At 39.6% G+C, this 22,617-nt stretch overlaps 1 protein-coding gene across 6 annotated transcripts in view; it reads right to left on the bottom strand.

The window, feature by feature from the left end:
- The window catches only part of LOC133554076 (membrane-associated phosphatidylinositol transfer protein 2-like), a 183,902-nt gene that overhangs the window by 80,607 nt on the left and 80,678 nt on the right, over positions 1-22,617 (bottom strand). For all 6 annotated transcript variants that reach the window (XM_061902462.1, XM_061902486.1, XM_061902478.1 and 3 more), the window contains exons 2-3: positions 19,491-19,730; positions 183-397 (exon numbers count right to left, since the gene is read on the bottom strand). In XM_061902462.1, the coding sequence (XP_061758446.1) occupies positions 183-397; positions 19,491-19,568 (293 nt within the window). In that variant the 5' untranslated portion in view covers positions 19,569-19,730. The remainder of the gene's footprint in view (positions 1-182; positions 398-19,490; positions 19,731-22,617) is intronic.

The following is a 22,617-nucleotide window of genomic DNA, read 5'->3' as shown; positions in this document are numbered from 1 at the left end:
CTGCAAACACACAAAAGGAGGTGTTAGCAGGGGGGGTTACTAAAAACACTTATAAATCCTCCCATCAAAGCTCGACGCACTTCCAAGTTGTTTAAAAAAAACACAGAAAATAATTGTATAACATGCAACCTTTCAAGCCTAACAAAGTTGAACTTGAACGCTAAAACTGTGCCAGGGCTCACCGGGTGCGGGTGTAAGGGTAGGCGTTCCACGACTCCTCTTCAACCCTCAGCGCTGCTTTGGGCAAGATGGAGCGGAACCAGCTCGGAATGTGCATGCCAATGTGGTAAACCTTGTGGGTGTACTGGCCGCTTCCACCCGGTCCGTCCGTATACGGTTTGTTTTTTAAGATTTCCACGCCGCTGCCTTCGCCAGAGCTCTCTTCTCTGCTCTTTTTCTGCAAGAAGAACAAAATATATATATATACACATTGAGGTGTGGTAATGTTTGATAATATGAAGGATAAAGTATACAAAATATATACATTTTATGATGCATGGATGATCATTTTAGGTGATAATGGACACATTTTTTTATTTATTTAATCATCTGGGGACCCATCCATCCATTTTCTACCGCTTGTCTCTTTCAGGGTTGCGGGTGGACAACATTCACACACTAGGGACATTCCACTTAAACTATTCAAAGCTAAACAGGACATAAAAGCCCTTAAGTTTTTGAAAGGCGTAACAAAATTTTGGCTTCTTTTTTTTTTTAATTAAAATTTCTCAACAAACTTCAGTCCTATACAAAAATATGAATTTGTTTTAAACTGCTGAACCTTTAATCAAATAATGTCACAGCTTTAAAATACGTAAATAACTACATCCATCCATCCATTTTTTACCGCTTGTCTCTTTTGGGCTTGCGGGGGGTGCTCCTCTTTTGCAAATGTATCACACTAGTTGATCAAAAGGCCTTCAAAAAGTTCAAATAAATAATTAAATCATTACATGTTTAGGACTGAAGTTGATTGAGAGATATAAGGAAAAAAAAGTAAATAAATAAAAGAAAAAGAACCCAAATTTTGTTTTGTGCTTTGAAAAACTAAATACTTTTTATGTCCTGTTTAAATGGTTAAACTGTAACATCGATTATAAAATGTAATCGACAAAGATTTGTTATTGTCTACCTAATACAATTTTAATTGATGAATGTTCATGTTTACATTTTTATTCCTTTAGTTGTATAATTGAACTTTAATAACCCTTACAGTAATAGATAAAACATACTTTTTGCACTGACTGTCATGTTTACAGAAAATTTCGCACTTTAAGTCAGTTGATTTATTTTTCACTAAGGTTATATACTTTGTATAAAGCAGGGGTGTCAAACTGATTTTAGATCAGAGGCCACCTGGTGAAAAATTTACTCCCAAGTGGGCCAGACTGGTAAAATCTCGGCACGATAACTTAAACTAAAGACAACTTCAGATTGTTTTCTTTGTTTAAAAATAAAACAAGCACATTCTGAAATTGTACAAATCATAATGTTCTTGGGGTTTTTTACACTTACATGTTGCGGTTAATTGTATTCTATCTATTTGTCGTTATTTATACTTTCTGAATAAATGATGTGATAATGTTTATCAGTCAACTCATTGATATTCATTTTCAATCCATCAAGATAAAAGAAATAATTTCAAAATCAAATTACAAGATGTTATTGATGTAGTTTGCTCATTTTCCTCAACTGGTGCACTAACTTCATGTGGTTTATTTTTTTTACGGATGTAGCGTCATCTACAAATATACAAAGAATTGCTATTGCGGCATCTAGTGGACAAATTTATAAAAGCAGTTTCTTTCATTCAAAAATTTCGGCTCATTTTTATACTTAGGGGACTCATCCTGCGGGCCGGATAAAACCTGTTTGCGGGCCTGGTTCGGCCCGCGGGCCGTACGTTTGACACCCCTGGTATAAAGTATAACTATTTGTTTCTCATTAACAATTGAACTACAATAATAGGTTTGAAAAATGAATCAAAATCAAGTAGTGGACTCAACGTCAAAATCAAAAGTATACAGAAGATAATGAACAATAAGCGTTTGACTGGTCGGTTAATCCAAAAACAATCGCTGACTTGTGGACTCTTAGAATAATCACTAGTTGCAGCCCTAATTTGGGTACTGTCATTTAATGGCCATATATTCTACACCTGTGAAAGAATTGGACATTAAAATTAGAAATATTCACATGGAAAAAAACATCATAGTAAAAATATTGCATAATGGAGGAACACAAAAAAATTGTGCCAAAAATATACCAAAAACTTACTGAAAGGACAAAAAAAGTCAGCCTTTATCCCCCTGAGTGGTAAAATATTTTCATTTTTGGTTTGGCATATGCAGGGTCCCGCGACCCCAAAAGGAATAAGCCATAGAAAATGCATGGATGGATATGCAGGGTCAAAAACTGTTGTAAAAGATGATATAATTCAGATTGCATGTACCATTTTTCTCAGAGTTGGTCTGCATTTGGATTGTACCTCATTTTGTCTCTTAAACTTGTAAATGTAAGTGATGACAATATTTCAAAAGGTGTCAAGCTGCTTCAGTTGTGCTGCTCAAGTACACTTCCTGGAAGTCTTGACAGCCTGAAAGTCGCCACACCTTTTCCTTATTTGTATTCATCGTGCTCATAGAGGTGGAGCCCTCGGGTGCAGTTGAGCACACAAATGGCAAGGTGACTCAAAACCAACAAACAAGAAAGGACGGTATCAAAAACGGAACTTTGACAGTTGTAAGACCTTGAGCATAGTTCAAGTGCTGACAGATAGCAAAGAACGACAAGCTGTAAACGACAGTAAAGACAAGGATTATCTTTTATCAGTCGTCGCCCAACGTGGTCAAATATGCTAAACAAGGGACCGGCTGCTACTTTAGTATGTAGCAATTCTTAAACCGATTCCTGCAGCCAATTCAGAGAGCCCTGCTATGAATCAATGGAGTCTGCAGGAGGACCAGACCTCATTAACTCTGACGGATCATTTATTAGCCACTGGCTGGCTGCGCTCTCAACAACAACATAGTCTACAAGACATAACCCAGACGCCATGGCGACATATGTACCGCCACCGACGTGCAGTACTGTATGCGATCCCTTGCTGCTTTTGCAAGATATGAACAGTCCATAATTTCAAAGCTAAGTTTATTGTAACAGATAGACAGATTCCTGAAAAACAACCATGAATAACAATTATTAATTAATTTGTATTTGATTAAAGGAAATACGTATTTGATTGTCCAGTTTACGAACCCATCTGTTTGAGAACATTTCGGATAAACTTTTAGATCGCGTAATATATGCCTGTGTGCAAACCATGTCTCTGTGTACGAACGCTTCATAAGTTTATTTTGAGTCCCACTGTCAGACATTTTTGTTTGCTTGTATTGAAAAAATGGAGAAAACTGACTTTGTACTTCAGAAAGTTTTTAATTGCGATGAGAATGGACTTTAGAGGAAAAATACACCAAAGCAGACTAATTATACAGCGGAGAAGAAGACTACCTCTCGTTCAGCGCCTCCTCTTAGAGCACACACACGCGGCCCCTCACCCGGCCACTCCCATCTGTCTGCTCTTTTGTACTGTAGGTAAACTTTACTTTTTTAATAGATAGATAGATAGTACTTTATTGATTCCTTCAATGTTTATTTTTGTTGCAATACGATTGCTAACGTTAAGAATTTGTGATTTCTAATCGTTTGTGAGCATACTTGCCAACCCTCCCGGATTTTCCGGGGGACTCCCGAAATTCAGCGCCTCTCCCGAAAAACCTCCCGGGAAACATTTTCTCCCAAAATTCAGGCGGAACTGGAGGCCACGCCCCCTCCAGCTCCATGCGGACCTGAGTAAGGACAGCCTGTTTTCACGTCCACTTTCACACAATACAAACAGCTTGTCTGCCCAATGACGTTATAACTGTAGAATGATCGAGGGCGAGTTTTTGGTTTCTTATGTGGGTTTATTGTTAGGCAGTTTCATTAACGTTCTCCCAGCGCGGTAACAACACACAACAACAGCAGTCACATTTTCGTCTACCGTTAAGCAGTTCGTCTGCCGTAAACAGCAATGTTGTGACACTCTTAAACAGGACAATACTGCCATCTACTGTACATGCACCAAAACACCTCCAGGCAATTTAAACCCTTTACTAATACCCTCCTCCATTCCCATCCCATCTCCCCGGATAGTAAATAACCTAATGTAAATAATCGAATGTATATACTTGTTCTTATGCTATCTAAACTCACTATGTTCTCTGCTCGCTGTACATATCCTACTAAGTAAGACCTACACTGTTTCAATGTCCATTTCTCTGTTGATGCAATTGTTGATGACAGAAGTACTGATATCAACCAAAGCTCCTCATCCCACCTCCCGGATTGTAAATGATGTAAATAATTCAATGTATATACTATGATGATTAACTTGTGTGGTGACTGTATTATTCTGATAGTATATATTTGTACCATGAATTGATTAACGTGGACCCCGACTTAAACAAGTTGCAAAACTTATTCTGTTGTTACCATTTAGTGGTCAATTGTACGGAATATGTACTGTACTGTGCAATCTACTAATAAAAGTTTCAATCAATCAATCAATCATGTATATGTGACAATAACATATACGGCTTTTAGAGAATGCAGTGCACAAATGCGCACACAACAGCTGTAAATATACTCCTCCCCTCTTTACCACGCCCCCAACCCCATGCCGTGCCCACAACCACGCCCCCGCACCACCCACGACCATGCCCCCCACCTCCCGAAATCGGAGGTCTCAAGGTTGGCAAGTATGTTTGTGAGGGCACCATAAGGACTTCTGTGTGTGTGTGGGTGTGTGTGTGTGTGTGTGTGTGTGTGTGTGTGTGTGTGTGTGTGTGTGTGTGTGTGTGTGTGTGTGTGTGTGTGTGTGTGTGTGTGTGTGTGTGTGTGTGTGTGTGTGTGTTGGCAAAGCAGAGCCAAAGCACAGTTCAGCTTGAGACAGTTCATTCATTACCTCCTTGTTATGTTTGATATGCAGTAATGCATAGCACTTTTTATTGTGTTCAAACTCAAAGTGTACAAATCTTAATTAAAATATGGACTTTTGTCAAACCTGAGACCCCATTATTTAAATTTACATTTTTTCTTTTGAAAAATGTTGCTTCCCCAAACAAACTTTTCGATTTGTGAACCATGTTCAAGCAAACATTTTTTTTTTTTGCAATTCAAGGTTAAGTACAGCATTGAAAAGTGTATTGGAGTTGGTCAAAGGGTTGCAAACATCTTAAGGGGTTTTGCTCCACTCCTATTTAAATTCTCTCTAAACCGTGAAAGTTTTAAGGCTGTTGCTTTGAATCTCGAAGTTTCAACATATTCTAAAGATCTTGAAAGGGATTAAGATCTGTAGACTGTCTCTGCAACTCCAAAATCTTAAATTTTGAGCAACTCCTTTGTTGCTTTGGTTGTATGCAACAATTGTTGTTAGGTTGTTCTGCTTTCATTCCTAAATGTTTGCGCCATAAAGCTCATAAAGCTTCTCACTGATTGTAGCCCACTCTAGTCTTGTGCAGGTCCACAATCCTAAGATTTGTAGACTGGCTAGGCGACTCCATAGTCTTAATTATTTTGAACCACTCATTTGACGCTTTGTTTGAATGTAACAATTCACTGTGTTAGGTTTTATTACTTCCATTCATTAATGTTTGTGACATTAGTGGTCTCTTTTTCACAAAGCTTCTTACTTATTGTAACCCATTCCAGTCTTGTACAAGTCTACAGTACAACCCTAAGGTTCCGTTGACAGATATTTGGTTGTGGAGATGTTTAAACAAAGGAGACTGTTTTTGTAGCTGATGTCTTTTATCCACATAACCAGTTTAGCTTTAGAGTACATTCCTAAAGAGACAGGACTAAAGATTGTTCTTCATGGACATATAAGTGGGAAGGTTCCGATGTATGCTGCCGATTCCAATACCGATCATCAATAAGTGAGAACAGTCGATTCCAATACCGATCATCCATAAGGGAGATCGGCCGATACCAATACCCATTCCAATCACATGTATTAATGTTATTCTATTCTGTGTTATATGTCTTTTATGTTGCACGATTGCGCCACGTAAAATTCCTACTTTGTGAACCCGTTCTCAAACAATGGCAATAAAAACTTTTCTGATTCTGATTCTAACTGTAAATGTTTCAATGTATTCATGATTTACATCATGTCATGCTCTCCTGTTTGATGACAACATTATTCTATTCCATGGTGAGTGATATTGACAATTTAACAATATACAGCAAGCACAATTTTTTAACTTGTTCATTATTCTATTGTATGACATACACTTGTTTAAGAAAAACATAGTCAGAAGTACACAATAATCAAACAAACACTACTATCTACTACTCATTGAAATATGTTTGCCCTCAAAGACCTACTGTGTCCAAACATTAACAAAAACATTATTTTTTAATTGTGAAAATAAAAATATAAAATATTGATCCAATCATTCTAGTGATGATCATCAATCGAACCATTTCCACATCAACACCCTATAAAAAAAAATAGTCAACAACATAACGCTTAGATGCCACCCAAACGCCTCCCTAGGGAGGTGTTTAGGGCACGTCCAACCGGTAGGAGGCCACGGGGAAGACCCAGGACAAGTTGGGAAGATTATGTCTCCCGGCTGGCTTGGGAACACCTCGGCCCCGGGAAGAGCTAGACGAAGTGGCTGGGGAGAGGGAAGTCTGGGCTTCCCTGCTTATGCTGCTGCCCCCGCGACCCGACCTCAAATAAGCGGAAGAAGATGGATGGATGGATGGATAAAGCTTAAATGTAGAATATATTTATATTATTAATTTATTATATATATAATTTATGTTATATATTATTTATTATTATTATTGTCTATTGTGAGCGAACTGTGGTGCTGAATTTCCCCCAGGGATCAATAAAGTACTTTCTATTCTATTCTATCTATTCTATAAGGAGATAACGTCCGCAGTAACCTACCACATAGCAATTTCATGATCTATTATGCAGCTCATTTTTATTTGACAGTTATTGAAATATCTTGTGTGAAATCATGCACAAAAGTGCACTTTATTTGTTTTAAACTATTGTAGTGCCGTTCTATACAAAAAGTGCACTTTAATTTAGTGTTGTTTTGATATGTCATCTTAGTGACATCATGCACACAAGTGCACTAATAGCTTGTTTTAAAATGTCTCTGACAATCTTGCACTTTCTGTTTTGAAATGACATGAATGTGTGTGCCACTGCTTAGTAACTGTTTAATAAATACAGTTCTGGTCAATTGACTTAGTTGTGATTTCCCTCTCTGCATGAAAAGTTTAAAATGAGCATATATTGATGCAGTATGAAGAAGAATGTTTTAATGTAGACACATAGAATCATCATACTGGTTTGATTATATGCATCAAGTATTAATTCAAGGCTAAGGCTAAAAATCGAGATATATATCGTGTATCGCGATATGGCCTAAAAAATATCGAGATATTTAAAAAAGGCCATATCACACAGCCCTACCACTGGACCCTGACCCGGATCAGTCAAGGATCGTGCGGTGACTGTCTGTGCGCCAGTCTCCCCACGTTAAACAAAGTCACGAACAGGCATCCTCCATAAAGGGATACCCCTCCTCCCAGGAGGATCGTCATACTCATTCGAGTGACCGCTGATGAGTTGTGTTTTAATGCACAACATTGCTGTTAGCCATGTGTTAAGTTAAACATGTGAAATAGTGACATAGAACTATTTAGTTGAATAGCATTACATGAGTGCTTTCATAGTACCATAAATCCTGTGTCATATTGCACATTTTCCCTAAATCATCATGTCACCACTAACTAATCGCCGTCATCGTGAAAGGCTGCTGTATGTGTTAGAATCTGACTTCTCCAACAGGATGGGAGTCACATCCTGTTTGTTTTTTTCCCTTTTTTTTTTCTCTCCTCCTGGCGTCAAGTTACTTCACAGAGTTATCTCATTGAGATGCAGCTTTTCACTTCTCTCCGCAGACACAGTCAACAGAACGCCATGGATGCGCGCGAGGGAACGAGACGCGACCATATTTCATTTCTCACACATCCCTGGCGCATGAAAATCCCAATGCGGCGATGATGAATAGGAAATGAGTTGTCGAAAGAGGACTGGAGACATTGTTAAAGGGAAGCAAAAAGGGAGCAGAGAACGTATGGCCAGGCCTTCTTATACGCTTCATCTATACACTGCTCGCAGGAAGGTGAGGAGGCCTTAAATGCTGCAGTTGCCCAGGTAACCAGGCGGCAATGGAGTGCGGGTATCTACAGGCATCAGCTAAACCCAGAATGCAGAACTTTTCTCTCCTCTCTTCCTCGTCTATTTCCTCCCTTCATTTAACCCTCCTGACCGCCAACACACTGCTGCTGATGTCACGGTTGCCATGGAGACCGAAACCTCACAGCAATGAGGCGGTGCAGCAAGGGTGAGGTCAGGGGGAAAGGTAACTACGGGCCACTCATGAAAGAACTCCCCTTCTATGCATGCACTACAGTAGGAAATAAAAGAGAAGTGTATGGGGCTGCAGAAATTGTGTGGTGCAACACGAGTTAAGGGAAAAAAATGTCTGAATACTTTGGGGCATGAGCTGCTGAGTCACGCTCCCAAACATCTACAGCTCAAAGCGGATTATCTCACGAAACACTGATGACAAACAGCCAGAGGAAATAATGAGGTATAGAAGAACCTTTTAAGTTGAATGAATCCGAAGTTAGTGAACGCAACGCACGCTACTTGTGGTCACGCGAGACTTCGGCACTACCAGTCAGACGTCACTGTGACCTCAGTTCAGTATGCTGGCATGTCTTCACAATAGGGCTGGGCGATATATCGATATAGAAAATGACTATATCGTAATATTCGAGTATACGTACACTCGCAGTTGCTTTTAGTTGCTGGCATTACACTGCAGGCTCTTCTCCCTCTTTCTTGTCTCTCCTTCTCACAGACAGGAAGTGCACCTTCTTACATACGTCACATACGTATACGCCCTCGCGGAGCAGAGAGGTAGCAGCATGGGTAACGTTAGCGGTGGTGCGAGTGGTAATACGAGAGAAAGAAGGTGCGAATCTTATAACAATTGAAAGAAAAATTAATTCCCAAGAAAAACAGCAGGTTGTCCATCGTCTGGCAGTGGTTTGGCTTCTAGTGGGAATATGTCCAACAGACAACCGTAATTTGTCAAGTGTGGGGCAAAAGCGTTGCTACAACAAGTAGCATTACTGCTAATATGTAGCATCATTTGAAAAGTCACCTGCTAGAGAATGAAGAGTGATTACTCCGCGTGTCAACATCTCCATTCGGTGTCACACGCCCACAGCATCAAAATGCCGAGGCAAACATTTCCACATCGACACCGTATGAAAAAAATAGTCAACAACAAAAGGAGATAATGCTTGCGGTAACCTACCACATAGCGAAGGACGAACACTATTTGATTTCCTATTATGCAGCTCATTTTTATTTGACAGTTATTGAAATATCTTGTGTGACATCATGCACAAAAGTGCACTTTATTTGTTTTTAACTATTGTAGTGGCGTTCTGTACAAATAGTCACTTTAATTTAGTGTTGTTTTGATATGTCATCTTAGTGACATCATGCACAAAAGTGCACTCAAAGCTTGTTTTAAAATGTCTCTAACAATCTTGCACTTTCTGTTTTGAAATGAGATGAATGTTTGTGCCACTGCTTAATAACTCTTTAATAAATACACTTTTGGTCTATTGACTTAGTTGTGATTTCCCTCTCTGGATGAAAGTTTAAAATAAGCATGTATTATTGCAGTATGAAGAAGAATGTTTTAATGTAGACACATAGAATCATCATACTGCTGTGATTATATGCATCAAGTGTTCATTCAAGGCAAAGGCAAAATATCGAGATATATATTGTGTATCGCGATATGGCCTAAAAATATTGTGATATTTAAAAAAAGGCCATAACGCCCAGCCCTACTTCACAAGCATTTTGACCACATCCCATGGGGGGTGCTACAAATACCATTTACAGTTATGGAACAAAATGAAGGCGCTAATTTATATCATCACAAATCATAAGGGCTAAAAAAAATTTCAGGGATGCACAATATTGCAGGTACATTCCTGCCTCTCAAGACTGATACCGATAACATATTTGTATCAATTTTTTTTTTTTTTTACTGTATTTTGTGCCACCTGGAGGTAAGAAAGACTCAAAAACCTTCCTGTCTGTCAAGACTGATACCGATAATATATTTGTATCTATTTATTTTATTTTTTTAACTGTATTTTGTGCCACCTGGAGGAAAAACAAAAACCTTCCTGCCTCTCAAGACTGATACCGATAACATATTTGTATCTTTTTTTTTTTAACTGTATTCTATAATTGCGTTTCATTGTATCCAATAAGCCATTGTATCCATTTAACCGTATGTAATCCAATCTGCATAGTATGTAGAAATACCGTCTCATAGGGGTGTAACGGTACGTGTATTTGTATTGAACCGTTTCGGTACGGGGGTTTCGGTTCGGTTCGGTGGTGTACCGAACAAGTTTCCACACGGACATATTAAGTAGCGTACCGCACGTTGTGTAAACAATGCACACCGAGGCACAACACACAGCATGCTAGCAGCGACCGGGCTACAATTGACTGACCATACCTCCTCTTTTTTCCGGATATGTTCTCTTTTGGGGGCTGTCCTGGTGGAGTTTCTTAAATGCCTCAAATGTCCGGCATTTCAAGTTAGGGTTGCGTGGATTTTCAATGTACGTTCAGGGTTAGGAAGGGGTTAAAAACAAAACAAATTGTGCACGCAGCAGCATTCGTGAGGGAGGGGCAGAGAGAGAGAGAGTTATGATAAATGCGCATGCGTAGCCAGGCTCTGCTTTCTACCCATAGATTTATCAGATTTTATATTTTATTTTCTATAGCAGGGGTGTCAAAAGTGTGCCCCGGAAGCCATTTGTGGCCCACAGCTAATGTTTTAAAGGCCCATAGCACATTATAAAAATACTATTAAAATAAACAAAAACATAAACAAAAGTGAAATAAAAAAGTTTCAAGGCTAAATGTAAATTGGAAAAAGTTGCAATGTTGACTAATAAAACAAAGCTTTTTTTTTTCTTTCTAACTGTCATTGCTCAAAACATAATATTGAATCAAGATCAATGTTATTATGAATTATTCACCTATCCAAGGTTCCGATTACTTCACATCAAATATTTCACTAAGAAAAATATTTTTGGTGGAAGAGTTTGCAAATTTGGTAAATAAATAACCCAAAAAATTATATTTTGTTGTTTTCTTACTGTACCGAAAATGAACCGAACTGTGACCTCTGAACCGAGGTAAGTACCGAACCAAATTTTTTGTCTACCCTTACACCCCAACATCACAAAATGCCACAAATGTAGTCAGTCATTTTGAAAATGGATGGATGGATGGATGTAAAACAGATAAGCTTGGCTTTTTTATGCATTCTAAATCATAAATAAATAGCTAACGGTGGAGTCAACAGCTCAATGGTCCTTTATTGCAGTGGTTCTCAAATGGGGGTACGCATACCCCTGGGGGTACTTGAATGTATGCCAAGGGGTACGTGAGATTTTTAAAAAATATTCTAAAAATAGCAACAATTCAAAAATCCGTTATAAATATATTTATTGAAAAAATACTTCAAAAAATATGAATGTAAGTTCATAAACTGTGAAAAGAAATGCAACAATGCAATATTCAGTGTTGACACTTTACAGCTAGATTTTTTGTGGACATGTTCCATAAATATTGATGTTAAAGATTTCTTTTTTTGTGAAGAAATATTTAGAATTAAGTTCTCTATTACAATCCCCAAAGAGGGCACTTTAAGTTGATGATTACTTCTATGTGTGGAAATATTTATTTATATTGAATCACTTATTTATTTTTCAACAAGTTTTTAGTTATTTTTATATCTTTTTTTCCAAATAGTTCAAGAAAGACCAATATAAATGAGCAATATTTTGCACTATTGTACAATTAAATAAATCAAAAACTGATGACAGTGCTGTATTTTACTTCTTTATCTCCTTTTTTCAACCAAAATTGCTTTGCTCTGATTAGGGGGTACTTGAATTGAAAAAATGATCACAGGGGGTACATCACTGAAAAAAGGTTGAGAACCACTGCTCTATTGCACCCATTATAGCCTCAAAAAACCTCCAGAAACCGCTAACAACACTATATTTACATGTTGTATCCTGAAAATTGACCAAACATGAGTGATATTGTGTTATTATAAGCGCCAACGAAGACGGCCTATTTTTAGCCGAATTGATCAACGTGGACCCCGAATTAAACAAGTTGAAAAAACTTATTCGGGTGTTAGCATTTAGTGGTCAATTGTAGGGAATATGTACTGTACTGTGCAATCTACTAAAAAAAGTTACAATCAATCAATCAATCAATCAAATGAGCCAATGCTAGCTTATGCTGCTATTGTTGACGCTCCAAACCGGCGGTTGGTTCTACTTCGTCTCAAAGTTGCTAAAAGTCAATTCTAGATTACAATTTAATGCATTTCTCACTTGGTTGTAGAAAAATGTGGCCATGAACCGAGAGGCTGGTCAACTTTGATATCCCCTATTATCCTACCAAGTCAGACTACACTGTTTCAATGTCCATTGCTCAGATGATGCAATTGTTGATGACTGAAGTGCTCATATCAACCACACCTAACCCCTCCCCCCACCCACATCCCTCCCCCCGGAATGGAAATAATGGAAATAATTCAATGTATGTACTATGATGATAAACTTGTGTGATGACTGTATTATGCTGATAGTATATATTTGTACCATGAATTGATTTACGTGGACTCCGACTTAACAAAATGAAAAACTTCTTCGGGTGATACCATTTAGTGGTCAATTGTACGGAATATGTACTGTAATGTGTGTCATGTCTGTTGATCATGTTTTTGTTTGGCCATGTGCTGTTTGTTTTTTGGACACTCAGTTCCTGTTTTTGCACTTCCTTGTTTGTTTTGTTTCCATGTCAACCCATTAGTGTTCACCTGTCACGCACCTGTCTCACGTTTTGCACTCGCACACCTGTTTTCACTAATCATGTCTATTATTTAAACCGAAAGTTGCCAGGGAGTCAGCCTAGCGACTTTCCCACTACTCCCTTCATGCCATGCCATGCCTGTTAATCATACTGTCCATAGTTTCCCTCCTGCCCATGCCACGTAAGTTTTCGTTTTTTTTTATGTCACAGCTATTGAGTTTTGTTTTTTGTCCATAGTTTTGCCTTTGTGCTAGTTTTTGTTTTAATTAGTCAAGTTTGTTCTCCGCCATTGTGCGCGCCTTTTGTTTGACTTTTTTTTTGTAGTTATAGTGTTAAAATAAAAGATGTCTTTACCTTCACACCTTGCGGGCGCCAACTTTCCTTTACCTTCCGGAAAAACAAACCCCCAAAGTCCACGTTTTGACACTGTGCAATGTACTAATAACAGTTTCAATCAATCAATCAATCAAAACCCATATATGGCAATAAAAAAAGAAATAGTACAGCAGCCTTTTGCGATTGAATCTTCATCCAAACGGAAACATGTGAGTGTCGAGTTTGTCGTTATCCCAATGAGTGTAGAAATTTTAAATAATTTTTTTGTTGTATTATGGTTAGTTTGTATGTTTAGCACCTAGAAATGCTGCTGATACAATAGTGTTAGAATAAAGCTGCATCCGTTTAGTACTCTTGCTTTTAAAACGTATTTCTCATCCTCTTTGTGTTCGGGCTCAAAAATATAATGTTCTGGATTATATTTTTTCCAAAATTAATCGTTGGCTCTCACAAAGTTTGCCTGATTAGAATTGTTGTTGATGGGGTTGGGCTCTGTGGTTTCTAGCGCAACGTCACAGATCATGTGACTGGTTTCCTCATTACCTCTGAAAACGGCTCGGGAATCACCATGAGATTGTTACTATTTTGATCACATCTATTTATTTGCAAACTTTGGAAGTCTTTTTGGTGTCATAAATCAGATATACATGATAATAGCTTCAATAAAGAGGCAACTTGTTTTTTAACTCTACTGGTACTTAAAACATTTCCTGTACAGCTAATGATTAACGTTTAATTATGGACACAACTCCACCCTTGAACAAATAATGCTTATTTCCAAATATTTTCTGACTTGGCATCAGTGAAATTATGATAACAATTGTGAAATTCCAAGTACAGTAGCACCTCCACTTAAAAGTGCCCCACTTTTTGAGATAAGAGCTGCCTTTCGGCTAATTGTTATGCTTTAAGTTGCAAGCAAGCATCAGTGCCGTTAGTTGTTATAGCAAATGCCACGGTAAAACCCGTAAGGTGGGACCAAAACATTTGGTCTTACTCAATAGTATAAGCTTACAGCTAAAGTTCGACATAATTTTGTTTTTCCAAGCATGGGAAGGAAGAAAGTGAGTGTGAAAGACATATTTATTGATATTCATTGAGTTTGAAAAAAGAAGTCATTAAAAACATGAGCCAAGATAGTTAAAGTAATATATAATCGGCAGGCATTTATACATGAAAAGATATAACAGCTGCTGATGTTTTTTTTGACGGAGAGCCAGCTGGAAGGAGATACCATAGAACAGTGGTTCTCAACCTTTTTTCAGTGATGTACCCCTTGTGAATTTTTTTTTAATTCAAGTATCCCCTAATCAGAGCAAAGCATTTTTGGTTGAAAAAAAGAGATAAAGAAGTAAAATACAGCACTATGTCATCAGTTTCTGATTTATTAAATTGTATAACAGTGCAAAATATTGCTCATTTGCAGTGGTCTTTCTTGAACTATTTGGAAAAAAAGATATAAAAATAACTAGTGATTCAATTAAAAATAAAGATTTTTACACATAGAAGTAATCATCAACTTAAAGTGTCCTCTTTGGGGATTGTAATAGAAATCCATCTGGATTCATGAACTTAATTCTGAACATTTCTTCACAGAAAAATAAATCTTTAACATCAATATTTATGGAACATGTCCACAAAAAAATCTAGCTGTCAACACTGAATATTGCATTGTTGCATTTCTTTTCACAGTTTATGAACTTACATTTATATTTTGTTGAAGTATTATTCAATAAATATATTTATAAGGGATTTTTGAATTGTTGCTATTTTTAGAATATTTTTGAAAAATCTCAAGTACCCCTTGGCATACCTTCAAGTACCCCCAGGGGTACGCGTACCCCATTTGAGAACCACTGCCATAGAAGTCCACTCTCCGAGGTAAATGGTTTACATTATCATTGCATTGATGGCAACACTAAATTGGCCCAAATGTGTGAATGTGAGTGTGAATGTTGTCTATCTGTGTTGGCCCTGCGATGAGTTGGCGAATTGTCCAGCGTGTACACCGCCTTCCGCCCGATTGTAGCTGAGATAGGCACCAGCGCCCCTCGCGACCCCAAAGGGAATAAGAGGTAGAAATGGATGGATGGATACTTTATAAAACTACCAGAGGGAAGATGCTGTCACGGGAAGAACATGCAAAATCCACACAGACAGACCCCGAGCTCAGGATCGAACGCTTGACCTTCGAATTGTGAGGCATTTACAATAGCCACTGTCCCACCTGCTGCCGGTAGAGCACCAATTATCAATTATTTCCAATGGAAGACAAGAGAGACACAAGTGTTATGCCTTAAGAGCTTCATCATTAAACATATTAAGCTTATAAATTGAGGTACTATTGTATTACAATGAAAGCCGCACTACTTCCCAATAAAAACGCTTAAATCTGATCAAAACAGTCCGGACGTGTTTTCATTTCAAGTACAGCAACACTAACACGCCTGCTAAATGTTCGGCACGCATCTGCCGTTAAATAATGCACAATGTTATGATGGTGTTGAGTCGGCGTCTTCTGTGTATTAGCTGGCAGTGCTGCTGGATTAAATAAATTCCCCAGCATGTGTTTACACCAAATGAGGGGGAAAAAAATTCTAAAGCTGTTGATGAATAGAAAAAAACCCTCCTGACTGTTAAGTGTTTTGACCCTAAAGTTTGCAGTGGCCTGAAACCCTTAAACACAAACACTGCGGTATGTGCCCCCCCCCTCCTCAAGAGGAAACATACAGCCTGTGACGGGTAGGAGCTTCAGAGAGCTCAAATTGGATAATCTGAGCAGCACACAAGCCCTCTTTGTTCCGTTACTCCACTACCAACAGAATCATCATACAGTTTGACAAGCACTCAAGTTTTCCACAATTGGTCACACTGCTGGGAGTGTGCGATCACGTGATGAGGAAAAGGCGGGGCTAGAGTTGTATGGGTGATGGTGGCACCTAGGGCTGGGCGATAAATCGATATACTCGATATATCGCGGGTTTGTCTCTGTGCGATGCAGAAAAGGACTATCGTGATATTTGAGTATACCTTCTCACACAGTTACTTTTAGCTGCAGGCATTACACTGCAGGCTTTTGTCACTCTTTCCTGTCTCTCCTCACTGACAAGCGCACCTTCTTACATACATCACATACTGTCACGTCATACGCCCTCGCATGAGAGGTAGCAGCATGGGTAACATTAGCTGTGATGCTAGTGGAGTGGTGCGAGTGGTAATACGAGAGAGAGAAGGTGCCGATCTGGTAACAAATGAAGAAATAATTAATTCCTAAGAAAAACAGCATGGGATCCTAGGGGTGTAACGGTACGCAAAAATTTCGATTCGGTACGTACCTCAGTTTAGAGGTCACGGTTCGGTTCATTTTCGGTACAGTATGAAAACAACAAAATATAAATTTTGGGGGATATTATTTACCAAATTTGTAAACAATGGTTTTATCCTTTTAACAATGGGAACACTATAATAATTCTGCCCGCGTTAATCCACATTAAACTGCCTCAAGTTGTTGCTTTGATAAAATAACATGAAAAAAACATTTCTTCTACACATAAAAAGTGCAACATTAAACAGTTTCAAGTCAACTCATCATGCTTAATTTATCACAGCATTTGGGAAGCCTGTAGTTTACTTTTATTATGTAAATGTTATATTTTTATCAACATGTGATAGCAGAGACCCTGCCATTCAAAACTAGGCTGCTACATTACTAATGATTAATGTAACTATAGCTGAAAAAAATAGTACAATAGCAATAGGAGAGACTATTCATCCCTGAACACAATGGAGTTCAATAAAATAACAGTGCCCCTAACACACACACACAAACACACACACACACACACACACACACACACACACACAGCAACATGAGCTAACGTTACACTAAAAGCTAATTAGCCTTCACCTCAAGCCTATACTGTGAGCTAACTGAGCTGCAGTTTAAGTTTCTAATTAGCCTTCACCGCAAGCCTATACTGTGAGGTAGCTGAGCTGCAGTTTAAGTTTCTAGAAGATCAACGGGCTCATAGTGATGTTTGTAATAGTTGTGACTGGGAAGTGTTTTTTTATAATTTGGGGGGAGTACCCTGTCCGCTGCTCCCCTGCTGCTTGACGCTGAAGCATTGACTACATCGCTCTGAATACGCACTGCTGATTGGCTTTGTATGTAACCAATCAGATGGTTGTGTGGGCGGGACAATGCTTGCTGCTGAGACAGAGGCAGAAAGCACAGCAGCTTGTGAAGACTTCTGCTTACAAACTCGTTCGGTACGCCCGCATGCCCAACCGAAACCCCCGTACCGAAACAGCTCAATACAAATACACGTACCGTTACACCCCTACGGGATCCATCGTCTGGCGGTGGTTTGGCTTCAAGCGGGAAGATGTCAAACAAGTGTGCGGCAAAAGCGATAAAGTAGCACCTACTGCTAATTTGTAGCATCATTTGAAAAGTCCCCCGCTAGAGAATGAAGAGTGCTGGAAACTGCATGTCAACATCCCCGTTCGGTGCCACACCAACAAAATGCCAAAGCAACCATTTCTAGATCGTATGAAAAAAATAGTCAACAACAGAATTGAATAACGTCCGTAGTAACGTACCACATAGCAAAGGACATACACTATTTCATTTCCTGTGATGCAGCTCATTTTTGTTTGACAGTTATTGAAATATCTTGTGTGACATCATGCACCAAAGTGCACTTTATTTGTTTTAAACTATTGTAGTGGCGTTCTGTACAAAAAGTAAATTTTAATTTAGTGTTGATTTGATATGTCATCTTAGTGACATCATGCACAAAAGTGCACTCATAGCTTGTTTTAAAATGTCTCTGACAATCTTGCACTTTCTGTTTTGAAATGACATGAATGTTTGTGCCACTGCTTAATAACTGTTTAATAAATACACTTTTGGTAAACTGACTTAATTGTGGTTTCCCTTTCTACAAGAATGTTTTTAATGTAGACTAGGGCTGGGCGATATGGCCATTTTTTAATATCTCGATATATTTAGGCCATATCGCGATACACGATATATATATATCTATCGATATTTTGCTTTAGCCTTGAATGAACACTTAATGCATATAATCACAGCAGTATGATGATTCTATGTGTCTACATACATACTACATTAATATATGCTCATTTTAAACTTGCATGCAGCTGCTGCCCACTGCTCCCCTCACCTTACAGGGGGTGAACAAGGGGATGGGTCAAATGCAGAGAATAATTTCGCCACATCTAGTATGTGTGTGACAATCATTGGTACTTTAACTTTTTAACTTAAATTAAAATGAGCTGCATATCCAATAGTATATGTCCTATTGTGTTGATGTGGAAATAGTTGCTTTGGCATTTTGTGGGTGTGGCACCGAACAGAGATGTTGACATGCACAATTTGAAGCACTCTTCATTCTCTAGCGGGTGACTTTTCAAATGATGCTACAAATTAGCAGTACTGCTACTTTTTGTAGCAACGCTTCTGTCGCATAAATGTTGAAGCTATTCCCGCTTGAAGCCAAATCACCGCCAGACGATGGACCCCGCGCTGTTTTTCTTGGGAATTAATTATTCCTCCATTTGTTATCAGATACGCACCTTCTCTCTCTCGTATTACGACTCGCAACACACCGTTAGCATCACAGGTCATGTAACCCATGTCGCTACCTCTCTGCTCGGGGAGGGCGTGTGACGTTGCACGTGTGACGTATGTAAGAAGGTGCGCTTGTTTTATGTCTCTCTGAGAAGGAGAGACAAAAAAGAGGGAGAAACGCATGCAGTTTAATGCCCGCAGCTAAAAGCAACTGTGTGAGAACGTATACTCGAATATCACGATATAGTCATTTTCTATATTGCACAGAGACAAACCCGCGATATATCGAGTATATCGATATATCGCCCAGCCCTAATGTAGACACGTGGAATCATCATACTGGTGTGATTATACGCATCAAGTGTTCATTTAAGGCTGAGGCAAAATATTGATATATATATCATGTATCGTGATATGGCTTAAAAATATCGAGATATTAATAAAAGGCCATATCGTTCAGCCCTAGTGGCACCTCACCTGGATCATGTAGAGCTGGGCAATGCGGTACTCCTCCACACTCATGGGCATGGGGATGCGGTACTCCTTGATAAGCATGATGAAGGGGGGGGGGGGGTGGAAAAGGACTGATAAAGGAAAAGGATGAAGGGAAGGGTGGGTTAGGGGAGGAGGGAAGGGAAAGGGAAGGACAGGAGAAAACTCCGGAGGCTCCTACAAGCGACTCGTCAAATCAGTCGCTGAGGTCCACATTGATGGGTCCTGTGTGGGAAGAAAGAAGAGAGGTGGGCGTTAAGGACGGAAACGTACTTGGAAAATAATCGATTAACGACAACCCATCAACATAGGTAAAAAAAAAAAGAAAGAGAGAAAGCATCGCCTTAACAGCCTCAAGTCCTTTTTTAACAGCATCCATCACTCATAGGAGGAACAAGAAAGAAAAAAAAGCAGGCAGGGGATACAATTCCAAGGAGTGGAGGCTCACAGTGTGCTGCATCTGTGCTTCCAGCATCCACTCTCCATCCAGCATCTCACAAGTAACGCACTTCCCTATTAAAACTTCTCTACTTATACACGTGCGTGCGTGTGTGTGAGGGGGCGGGTGGCCGGAGAGCAAAAGCCGCCTTCGCCGACGGTCCCTAACAATCGCCCGAACATTCAGCTCCGTCACATGTCGGGGGACTTACTCAGCATAAGAGGGATTACAGTTTAGTGGGGAGCGATTACATAACGTGGTAAGAGGGCCCCTCCGCCCTGGCGCATGATTAAGGTTGCGCAAATAGCACCCAGCGTCGGGTGAGAGTGGGCGGCGGTGGGATGAGTTATAGATGGGCAACATGTGTGCGGCGTGTTAGTTGCACAAGTCTGATGGAAAGAACAAATCATCAGACGTCATTGTACGAAATGTTTCTACGAAAATTGCTCTTTTTTTTTTTTGCAAATATATTTTATTGAATTTTACCGGTTAAAATGACATAGAACAGTCATACTTTGCTCACGCAAACCCTTCATACAGGCACACATCCACTCATACACACTCACATGCACACTTGAGGACAGAGGTGCACTAGAACCATACTTGCCAACCCTCACGGATTTTCCGGGAGACTCCCGAAATTCAGCGCCTCTCCCGAAAACCTCCCAGGACAAATTTTCTCCGGAAAACCTCCCAAAATTCAGGCGGAGCTGAAGGCCACGCCCCCTCCAGCTCCATGCGGACCTGAGTCAGGACAGCCTGTTTTCACGTCCGCTTTCCCACGATATAAACAGCGTGTCTGCCCAATGACGTTATAACTGTAGAATGATCGAGGGCGAGTTTTTGGTTTCTTATGTGGGTTTATTGTTAGGCAGTTTCATTAGCGTCCTCCCAGCATGGTAACAACACACAACAACAGCAGTCACGTTTTCGTCTACCGTAAAGCGTTTTGTCTACAGTAAACACCAATGTTGTGACATTCTTACACAGGACAATACTGCCATCTACTGTACGTGCACCACAACACCTCCAGGCAGCACCTCCAGGTAACTTCAACCCTTTACTAATACCCTCCTCCATTCACATCCCATCTCCCCGGATTGTAAATAACCTAATGTAAATAATCGAATGTATTTCTAATGTATATACTTGTTCTTATGCTATCTGAACTCACTATGTTCTCTGCTCGCTGTACATATCCTACTAAGTAAGACCTACACTATTTCGATGTCCATTTCTCTGTTGATGCAATTGTGAATGACTGAAGTACTGATATCAACCAAAGCTCCTCATCCCACCCCCCGGATTGTAAATAATGTAAATAATTTAATGTATATACTATGATGATTAACTTGTGTGATGACTGTATTATGCTCATAGTATATATTTGTACCATGAATTGATTAACGTGGACCCCGACTTAAAAAACTTATTCTGGTGTTAACATTTAGTGGTCAATTGTAGGAACTGTAACAACTCAAGGTTTACAGCAGGGGTCGGGAACCTTTTTGGCTGAGGGAGGCATTTTAGCCAAATATTTTAAAATGTATTTTCGTGAGAGCCATATAATATGTTTTAACACTAAATACAACTAAATGTCTGCATTTTTAAGTAAGTACATTTATACAGTATAATATGTCACAAACTCGCATGGCAGCAATAATGGCGACACCAAGAAGCAGGAACCAGGAGAGCGAAGTTCAGGTAAGATGCTTTCAATATCATCAACAGAGGAGAATGAAGCAGTCTTGCATGTACAGTTCTAAAGATCCTTTTTTTTGTTATCTCTAGTTATCATTATGTATATGTATTGTTGCATTTAAACAACTGTATTTTTGATTATAGAGGTAAATTATTGGTAGTGTTCATTATCAATAGCGCTTTTTCTTTTGGTATTTGTATTGCTCCAGTTGTAGTGTGAAAATGCTCATTGTCATTTCTATATTATTATTTTTTTCACTAACTGCTTCTTTGCTATCACTTTTACCATCATTTGTACATATTGTATCAGGGTTCCTCGGACCACCAAGCACTGACATGACAGTTCAGTTCCGGGTTACAACACTGTTTTATTTTGCAAAAAAGTATTTTTTTGTTGTGCTTTTCAGCAAGTGTCTTTGTCTGTCTTTCTCGTTCGTGCTCCACCGTCCCACAACTTCTTTCACCGTTTCTTCTTCCACCACTTCTTTGGGGGGGGGGGGGGGGGGGGGGCACTCGCCACTTCCCCCCACCTTGTCCACCAGCACCTGCAGGAGCCGCAACTGTTGGCGGGACTCCTCGAGCCGCTGCCGGCTGCCTGCCGCCAGCTCAGTGACCGCGCCGACAAGAGCCCAGAGGAGATTGTCCTCCTTCGCCTCCAATCGTCCTTCTGGGTTGGGCACCAAATGTGACAGACTAGCCGTTGTGCGGGTTCCCAAGACCATCAAGGAAGGACATGCTTGAGCAGGTTTGTCTCTTGTTTATTTCTCAATACAAGCTTGTCTGCGGTCGGGTCGCTTTTCAGCTCCTCCTCTTCTGCTTGCTCTTCGATCCACTCTTCAGCCGCCCACGTCGTCGTCGTCTGCGGCTCGCTCTATGTCGCTTTCACTCCTCCTGCACTGCTGTGGGCTCTCCAACTACTTCTTCCTCGCCCTCCTCTGCTGCTGCCCTTTTATACAGCGAGGAGATTCACCG

The sequence above is a fragment of the Nerophis ophidion genome, linkage group LG01 (genome assembly GCF_033978795.1).
Source record: "Nerophis ophidion isolate RoL-2023_Sa linkage group LG01, RoL_Noph_v1.0, whole genome shotgun sequence".
Taxonomy (NCBI): domain Eukaryota; kingdom Metazoa; phylum Chordata; class Actinopteri; order Syngnathiformes; family Syngnathidae; genus Nerophis; species Nerophis ophidion.
The sequence above is the reverse complement of the archived record's forward strand: the minus strand, read 5'-3'. Positions and strand labels throughout refer to the sequence as shown.